Source organism: Chenopodium quinoa, unplaced genomic scaffold (assembly GCF_001683475.1).
Source record: "Chenopodium quinoa cultivar QQ74 unplaced genomic scaffold, ASM168347v1, whole genome shotgun sequence".
NCBI classification, from domain to species: Eukaryota; Viridiplantae; Streptophyta; class Magnoliopsida; order Caryophyllales; family Amaranthaceae; genus Chenopodium; species Chenopodium quinoa.
The window spans coordinates 1,818,366-1,828,016 of record NW_018744858.1 but is presented as its reverse complement, the minus strand read 5'-3'; the positions used below and the strand labels follow the sequence as shown (position 1 = coordinate 1,828,016).

Below are 9,651 nucleotides of genomic sequence, written 5' to 3'. Positions count from 1 at the left end.
CCTAAGGAAAAAAATTGCATATATTTCCTCTTTTTTTTGGGTTTTTCTAAACTGTGCCCCTAAGGTAATCGAGTTTCTAAGGTGTACCCATACTTTTTCAAAACTTTTTCAAATTTCTAAGTTGTGCTCCTCAACTTACTACCATTAATGAATGATACCCTCCTTGGGATTTCCACGTCACCTAAAGTTAACAATAAATTTAATAAAAAAATGATAAAAGGTAAGAAAATGATAGGAGATAGAAATCTTAGCCACCACAACCCTAATAACGAAACGAAATCACACTCTCAATTAACTTTTAAACTACACTAATTTAGGGAAAGCTTAGAAAAAAACTTTTTTTTCCTCTTGATTATCCATTTCTTGTGAAATAAACCAGGAGCTGGGCAACAAGAATGAGCACAGTGAAAGGAGTGGCAGTCATCTCCGGCGCCAATAACACCATCAACGGCTCTCTCCACTTCATCCAAACCTCCAATGGTCCGTCTTTCTGAATTTTCTCTATCCTCCATTTTTACCCAAAAATCAATCACTTGAATATTTGAATTTGTGAAAAAAATGCAGGGATAACTCATGTAAAAGGAAGAATTGCAGGCCTCACTCCTGGTCTTCATGGCTTCCATATTCATTCTCTTGGTGATACCACTAATGGTTGCAACTCCACTGGTAATTTTAATTATTAATCCTCCATTTTCATGGGTTTTTATTTTTATCTATACTTTTCCTTTGATTAAAATTTAATTTTCTTAGGTGGTTTATGATAGCTTGATTAAATTTATTTTTCTAATTTTTCATCTCATTTTTTTTTATTTGATTAACGTTTTTTTTTTTTTCCTTTCTTGGGGATTTATCAGTTTATCATGTTTGGTTTTTTTTTTTTTCCTGATATTATTATTTTGAATTTGAATAATGTTTTTATTATTATTTTTTTATACTTGTATTTGTATGATAGCTTGATCAAATTTATTTCTGGGTTTTACTTTTAATTTTGCCCATCTTAATTCTTTTGATTTGATTGATTAATGTTTTTTATGTTTTCTTGGGGGGTTTTATCAATTTATGTTGCTTGCTTAGTTTTTTATAGTTGTTTTTTCTTAACTCATTATCATATGAATTTGATTACTGTTTTTCTTTTTAAGGGCCTCATTTTAATCCCTTAAAGAAGGATCATGGAGCTCCATTTGATTCAGAGAGACATGCGGGTGACCTGGGAAACATTGTTGCAAACAGTGATGGTGAGTAGTTTTTTGGTGGGAATTTTGCAAAAATTTGGATGATTTGGTTGATAATGTGATATGGTAAATTGCTTATTTTTGTAGGGGTTGCTGAGGTTTCAATTATTGATTCCCAGGTAAGATTTTATGATTAGAAATGCCTTTGCTTTTGGTTTTAGCAGTAGTTGAATTAGTGAGATTTTCCGATTGATTTGAGTGTAATGAATAATGATATGGTTGTACTTATTGTTGGAGACAACGGAAGTATAATGGGTATAAGGATCGAATATATATATATATATATATATATATATATATATATATATATATATATATATATATATATAAAATAAACAATACATCCAAAAACTTTAAATGACTAACAACCGCTTTTCTACCGTTCCAAGCTTCATAGGGAGTCTTGTAACGAACAGCTTTAGTTGGTGAACTGTTGAGTATAACGGTTGAGTATGTAAATAGCTGTATTTACAGCTTCGGCCCATAATGTTTTAGGAAGACCCTTTTCTTCCATCATGCTTCTTGCCATTTCTACAATTGTGCGATTCTGGTGAGGTGTTCTTGAGACTGTCAATTGTCTTTTAATTCCTTCATTTCTACAATGCTCCATAAAAGGGTTATATATAAATTCACCCCCTCTATCACTTGTCAATGTCTTTATCATATATCCACTTTGTCTTTCAACTAGGAGAAATACATTGAAAGTATTTGACTTTTGATTGAAAAAAAAATATCCACATCATACGGGTGTAATCATCGACAAATAATAGAAAATACCTCTTATTATGTAGAGAAGGATTTCTTGTGGGGCCAAATGTATCTGCAAGTACTAATTCAAGAGGAGCTTTGGCTCTCCATGAAGTCTTTGGGAATGGAAGACGGTGCATTTTTCCATATATACATCCTTCACAAACTTAGAATTTTTCTATCAATGTGTGGTAATCCAACAACCATGTATTTTTGTTTCAATAGTTGTAATCATATTTTGTTCAGGTGTCCATATCGTAAGTGCCATAGATAAGATTCATCCATAACATTTGCTTGCAATGGCAGCTTATTTTGTGGCATATGAAGTGGGAAAACTTTATTATCAGCCATTTGTACTTTTGCCAATATAGTACCAGATTTTTTGTCTGTAACAATACATTCCCCATTGTCGAAATTAGCTGAATATCCTCGTTGAACAAGTTGCCCAACACTTAGGAGATTATGTGTCAAATTAGGCACATAAAGAACATTATGTATGTATTTTGTGTCATTTGATTTGCTATTAACAGCAACAACTCCTCTTCCTTCGACATTTGCCTTTTTTCCAATCACCTAAGGTGACTTGATTTGCTACACCCATATCTAACTTGATGAACATGTCCTTATTTCCTGTCATGTGGTTGCTACAACCACTATCTAAAAACCATAAATTGTTCACCTTCAGCATTTGCGGTGAAATTCGCTTCATTTGTATTATTTCCATTTTGATGCCAACAATCCTTTTGAGAATGACTCGAATTACGACATCTCTTACATCTAAAATAACATTCAAATGATTGATGGTTAGACTTACCACAAATATGACAATAATTATTTGACCTTTGTTGATAATTTTGATATTGTCCGCGACCTCTTCCTCGGCTAAAATTGTGGGTACCAAGACCTCTACCATATTGGTGTCCTCTTTGGTTTCCCCCTCTTTTCTCTAACTCTCCTTGATATTGTTTGTTTGATATGTTAAGTTGGGATTGAAATGTTTGATATTTACAAGTTGATCGATATTTGCATTTCTTTTCAATTTTTGCTCATGTGATTCCAAAGATCCCATTAACTCATGCATTGTGAGAGTTGACAAGTCCTTAGACTCTTTTATTATAAATGCTGCAGTATTATATTTTTCAGTTATATTTCTCAATACTTTTCGTACAACTCTTTTTTCTTCTAATGTATCACCGAGACTTCTTATTTGATTAACTATCTCTATGACTCGTGAAAAATAAACTTGGATTTTTTCTGTCTTTTGCATTTCAAGATTATCAAAATCTCTCCATAGATTTTGTAATATGATAGCAACAACTTTTTCGTTTCCTAGAAATCCTTGTTTTAATGTATCCAAAGCTTCTTTGAATTTTTTCAATCCATATAAGCGGGGAAATATAGTTTTATTCACGGCATGAATATATCGTAATGCAAGTGCATCTTTTTTCTTGTTTTCCTTGTGTAGATTTTGTTGTCCTTCATTAGGATTTTCTAGAAGGTCTTCATAGCCTCCTTCCACGAGCTCCCTTAAATCTTAGAGATATAAAGAATGTTTGCATTTGACTACTCCAATAGTCATAATGTTCTCCGTCAAAGATAGGAAGAGTTGGTTGGGAATAAGAGAAAAATGGTGTTGATGATATACCTATTCCGGCTCTAATACCAAATTTGTTGGAGACAACGGAAGTATAATGGGTATAAGGATCGAAACTATAAGAGATATATAAAAATATATATATATAATAAGTAGAGTTGCAACTCCTACTTTATTTAATAAAATAATAGAGATTGATTCGGAGAATTTAAGATATTATATTATGTTGTTATTCATTCTTATATTACCTTAAATGAAAAATTATTACAACTTTTATAGAGTGTTACAAACTAAAATAAGAGAGGTGATAAATCAATATTATTGTAAGCCTTAAAAAGAAATAACCTTTTACTATTTTATTTTAAGATTTCCCTTTAATTTCTCTTTTATTGCAAATTAATCTCACGCTTATGTTATAGTTACCATTTTTTTTTGCAAATCTGTGATTGTTGATTTTCTAACTCGGATGCTTAGCACAAAAAGAGCAGGGTGTAATTTAGAGGGTGAATGTTAAACTTTAGCTTTATAGAGCTATTCAGTTTGTTAATTGATTGATTATGGGAGAGATTGTTATATATACCCGGGTGCAAGGTGCACCCATGAGTATTTTGTTCTGATTTTGATGATTGTTTTCATTTAATAATCAAATGAAGAGCAAAAACTAATATTGGATTAGTTGGGTGAACGGTGCACCCGATTGTATATGCCTAGTAAAATATACAGTATTTCCCGTCAAAAAATAAAAATTACGTATAGCATTATTGGATTGTTAAAGCAAGCTATTTTTCTCATAATTTTATTACTTTTGGTAATTTAGATACCACTTAGTGGGCAACACTCAATTCTTGGGAGGGCTGTTGTGGTGCATGCTGATCCAGATGATCTAGGAAGAGGTAAGCCAAGAAAGTCTTTAATCATGTTGAATGTTGCTTACTATCTACATCTCCTTTTCTTTAATTGTGATTTGCAAATTTCCTTCTTGCTGTGCTCTCTGTTATTTCATCTTTTCAGAATAATTAATGTCATTTGTGGAGGTTCCTTTTGCAACATATATAGAGTAATTATAAGATGTTTGAAAATTCTTTTGGTTGCTGACTTTTTAATTACATCCATAAGGAGTAAATAAAGGCATGGAACCATTTAAACACTACCAAGACTTCGAAAACAAGCAGAATTACAACCACCCACGAGCAACATCTAAGACAACTGAAAACAATCAAATTCTGATTAGTCCTTGCATTGTTTTCTTTACACTATACTGGACATCCTGAATCACCTTCAGCACTGTAATAATTATTCTCTTTCAGAGAACATTATTCCTTTCCATCCAAACCTTATACACCACTGAAACAATAGCAGCCACCAAGACCCTTTTCTGAACTTTGAGCACTTGTATCTCCTCTCTACCCAGCTAAGCGGTATAGGAAGTTCCTTGGCCCTGGTGTGCACACCTAACCAAATTCTGAATTCCCTGTATGTATTGCCTACTGTATGTGCAATCAAAGAACAGATGCTGATGTGATTCCGTCTCTTAACAAAAAATCGAACGATTATCTGAATTATGCTACTATTTTCTGAAGTTTCTGCCTGGTTTGCTATCTTTCATGCATGTCTAACCAGACTATGCACTTGTGATTAGGAGTACTAGAATAATCCCAAACCAATTTACTCTAATGTAGTCTTTGACTAGGCTGACAGCTCTTCAAAACTCTTTATACATCTTGTCTATGCAGAACTTGTGTTGATTCAACCAAGCATCACCTTGTACATGAAAATTTTTACCAATCCTGTTACCCTTTTCATCTTAATAAAGGGTTCTCAGACTTCTCAGTTTACTTTGTAGTCTGACTTTCACCTACTATTGTCAGTAATCAATAAGTGACTTCTTGATCCTAAATAACCTCTATATATAATAACTTCTATCTTGTATTTTTTGATACTAAATCTTTTTAGGGATAGTATGCTGTCTAAGCAGGGGAGAAATTTCCAGACCATATGTTTGATGTCTTATGTGAGAAAAATTTATTTTGGTGTATTTTCTTCAAGTTCTTTAATGTTGACCATGCCAATACCTAGCTTAAATGAATTTGTAATAATGTTATTACACCATTACATGCAACATCCTATATCTTCCCGATTATTGTTTGTGGATGATTTGGGTGAATGTCATTGAGATCCTTGTACCTCCAGTGACCTGTTTCAAATGAGCCAAATAGCAAAAAAAACTTTTTTACTGTCGATAAACAAATAGCAATTACTCGATGGCCATGGTTTCTCCTTACACCTATCTTCATTAAGAAATAATTTTGGGGGTTTGGTTGGCCTGGTTGCACTCTCTTAGTCTTTGCTGATTATTTTCATTGATGAACAGGTAGACATGAACTCAGCAAAACAACAGGGAATGCCGGTGCTAGAGTAGGATGCGGTAATTATTTTCATTTGCAGTTATTCATTGATAGGCGTGTCGCGTACCTAACAAAAATAAACCAAACAAGACCACTACTATATAGACGGGCAAGTAAGGATCGAATCCCACGAGACTAAGGTTCACCTAATTAATTAGACTCAAGCAATCACTAAGCAAATAACCAATTCGATGATGAAGAATACTAATAACTAATATACTAAATAACACAATTAATCTAAAGAAAGTGATGAATCAATGAACTAAAACATCCAAGATCAAGCATTACCACGAATATAATTGATGCATTAATAAATCTACCCCCAATAACAAATGAATTTGATAAGAGGAAAAGCATTCCCTAAACAATACCAAAGGTCTCTTCCGAGTTATCAATGGCTTCCCAAATGAACTATCAAGCCTATTTCCATGGAATCAAGCAAATGAGGGACATTAAACACAATACTTAACTTCCTAATCATCCAATCACCTACTTCCGTGATGAACTTCAAACCCTTAATTGAAATACCTAAATCCCGTTAATACCCAACTTCCGTTGCGATTAGAACAAAGGGATGATAACAATACTAATTATTCCTAATCTAGCATTGGCATAAACACAATCAATTAAGCATGTCAATTGGGATCATTATTGGAGAATTTAAAGATTCAATTCATGTATCAATCATATTCGGGCTTTGCAAGATCCCGGATTATGAATCTACTCACACATAATAACGAAAACAAAAACAAGATTCAATGAAGAAAACATAATTAATGAGCAATGAAAAGTAAAGGAAAAGAGAATAGATAAATACCAATTGCTTCAATCGAAAGAACTCGAATTGTTGATGAGCAATAATCCAAACATAAAGAGTAGAAATTAAACTACGTGAAGAGAGAAAACTAGGGTTTTTAAGGAAGTTCTAATATTAGGAAAATAAAAGTTGTCCTCTAAACGTGATTATAATGGGTATTTATACCACTTAAAAAGATAAAATCCGAGATTAAATAAAAAACGGGCTCCGCGCAGCGTCGCCCGGTCTGCCCGGGCATGGACTGCCCGATCGGGCGGACAAGGTAATTCACTTCTTCTCTGTATTCTTCTTCTGCCCGGTCAGCCAGGGCCTTGAGTGCCGGTCGGGCGCGCAATACAACTTAAAATGAAGCTCTGTCTGTAATGCACTCCTCACAGCCCAGTCTGCCCGAGCTTGGCATGCCCGGTCGGGCATGTGGGACTTATGATGATTCTTCGTAGTTAGCTTGCTCTTCCTTCGCCCTAGCAGCCAGGGCATGGGGTGCCCGATAGGGCATTGGGGAAATCTTCTTCTTTCACTCAACATTCTCTTATTTGACCATCCAAAACGAGTCCAATTCATCCAAAAACCTTCGTATTCCTATGAAACTCAATCAAATAGATCGAACACACACTAGAGAAGAGATTGTTAGCGAGAAATGGCTCCGTAGAGCCCAAAACCATGCAAATTACGCTATAAAACCGGGATAAAACATGGTATAAAATGCATACATCATTCATCTTTGACCTTGATTAAATTTAGAAAAAATGATATAAAGAAAAAGATAGGCCGTTACCTTATTCCTGTGGAGCTTATCTTCTGACCATCCAATTCCTGTTGGAACATATGGACATCTCAAGCACTTTCTTTAAACCCAGATTTACACAATAGAAAGTTAAGCATCTGTAAAAGCTATAACCTTCTTGTTTTTGTTGCTGCCTTTGTTATTCCAACTTAGCTCTTAGGTTAACATGGATATGGTTCCTTAAACCATTGACTTTTAGGCTAAAAATTTGAAAAAGACGATATGCCTGAGTTCTAACCCTGAACACAAACTTTGCAAGCTTTTGTTAGCTGATTCCATGTGGCATAGCTGGTTCATATTTGACATTTTCACTTAAGCTTATTAATTTATTTGTTAAATGTGAGACCCTTCCACATCACCTCCCTGTGAAAGACTGATAAAGTGATAATCATGCTGCATGCTTAACCATTTTGCAGGTGTAATTGGGCTGCAATCGTCTGTATAGATCTTTTGCTGAACTATTTGATGGAAAACGTGAACTACATGATGTATGGTTTCGTTCTTATGTAGTAACTATGGACTGTATATTTAACTTATTGAATTGAATGTCAATGAAGTTCTTGTGAGATAAATGGAACAATAAAAGTAACTCATCTCAGAGTTTCTCTCACAGAAATTTTACTATAGAACATACAAACGAGCTTGCTTAGTAACAGAAACTTTCTAATGATATGTATATTTAACAGAATATAGAAGCTAAATCTTCCCAGAAGGATTCCATGAATCTGACATAACATGAACATTAGTCCCAGAACCAATCTTTGAAATCGAACCATTAACAGCCAAGAGATGTCTCTGCTGCATATTTCTGAAAACTGGTTAAACACTGCGCTTTATATGGAAGTGACTAGATCTTTTAACAAATTCCATTAGTAGTTCAGGATTTCAGGTGTTGCGAATACTGTTATTGCATCAACCAGATTATATCTCAAATTATATGTAAAGTGCAAACACTAGTTATATTTAAGTCAATGATGCAAAGTTTTATAATTTACTATCCACAAATGTAGAAAAAGAAATAGAAAGCGTGGTAAAAAAAACGGGAAATTTTACGTGGTAACCCTCAATTTTTGCTACTTCTACATGGTAACCCTCCCTTTTTTTTTCATAAAATGACCCAAATAAAAAATTTATTCCACCTTAAAACCTAATTGAATGTTTTAAGTTAAATTTTTGGTTAGAAAACTATGGTTAGAATTTTTGTTAAAAAAACACATCCTTTCTCTCATTTCTTCCCCCACCTTACTCCCTTTAGCTACCTCCTCCCTTTCTCAGTTTCTCTCTCCTATGGTGCGCTGCCACCACCACCACCCAACTTATCTGCCACCATAACACTAAGGGGGCGTTTGGTATAGAGTTAGTATAGGAAACGGAATGGAAATAAATTAGGAGGGGAAAGGGTAACAAATAGTGTTACCCTTACTAGTTGTTTGGTACATCAAAGGAAACGAAAACAAACGGAAATGAAAAATAAGAATGAATAATACAATATTGTCTATGCTACGTATTTTACGGTTAAAAAAAAGATAAAAAAAAAATAACCTGTATTGCATATATATATATATATATATATATATATATATATATATATATATATATATATATATATATATATATATATATATATATATATATATATATATATATATATATATATATATATATATATATATATATATATATATATATATATATATATATATATATATATATAAAGCAAATTTGGCACTCATTAATTATCCAAACATTGACTAATAATTTGTCAATCATCATATGAATAATTCCAACACATAACCTATATTGCTCAAGTTGCATATGTTCAACAAAAAAACAAAGACATGGCAGCAAGACCTCCACTGCCATTTGGTTCATGGACTATCATTGGCCATCTACATCTTCTCAGAGAGCTTTCTCACATAATAGCAGTGGCAGTGAGTTAACAGCAATTACAGAAGACCAAAGAGGGTGTAGACTACATATGAACTCAGGTCATATGAACTGTCCAGCAGCAGTTCTACAGATTGACCTTTAATAGCATTACAATCTTCAGAAGAAGAAAAAAATGAACAAAG

General features: G+C 33.4%; 1 protein-coding gene across 2 annotated transcripts; it reads left to right on the top strand.

Moving 5' to 3' along the window:
• The first annotated feature begins 328 nt into the window (after positions 1 to 328).
• On the top strand, positions 329 to 8,189 carry LOC110704790 (superoxide dismutase [Cu-Zn] 2-like). Of its 2 annotated transcripts, XM_021882599.1 has the most exons (7): positions 329 to 480; positions 565 to 666; positions 1,140 to 1,235; positions 1,320 to 1,351; positions 4,391 to 4,466; positions 5,945 to 5,998; positions 7,996 to 8,189. In XM_021882599.1, exons 1-7 carry the CDS (start codon positions 396 to 398, stop codon positions 8,022 to 8,024), a joined length of 474 nt encoding a protein of 157 aa, XP_021738291.1. In that variant the 5' UTR covers positions 329 to 395; the 3' UTR covers positions 8,025 to 8,189. The 2 variants fall into 2 exon arrangements, with proteins under 2 accessions (XP_021738291.1, XP_021738292.1); XM_021882600.1 differs by lacking the exon at positions 5,945 to 5,998.
• The last annotated feature ends 1,462 nt before the right edge of the window (positions 8,190 to 9,651 follow it).

Coding starts and splice junctions, on each gene's coding strand:
- LOC110704790 (XM_021882599.1), top strand. CDS start 396: ATGAGCACAGTGAAAGGAGTGGCAGTCATCTCCGGCGCCAATAACACC. Junction 667..1,139: donor TAATGGTTGCAACTCCACTG/GTAATTTTAATT, acceptor TTTCTTTTTAAG/GGCCTCATTTTAATCCCTTA. Junction 5,999..7,995: donor CGGTGCTAGAGTAGGATGCG/GTAATTATTTTC, acceptor ACCATTTTGCAG/GTGTAATTGGGCTGCAATCG.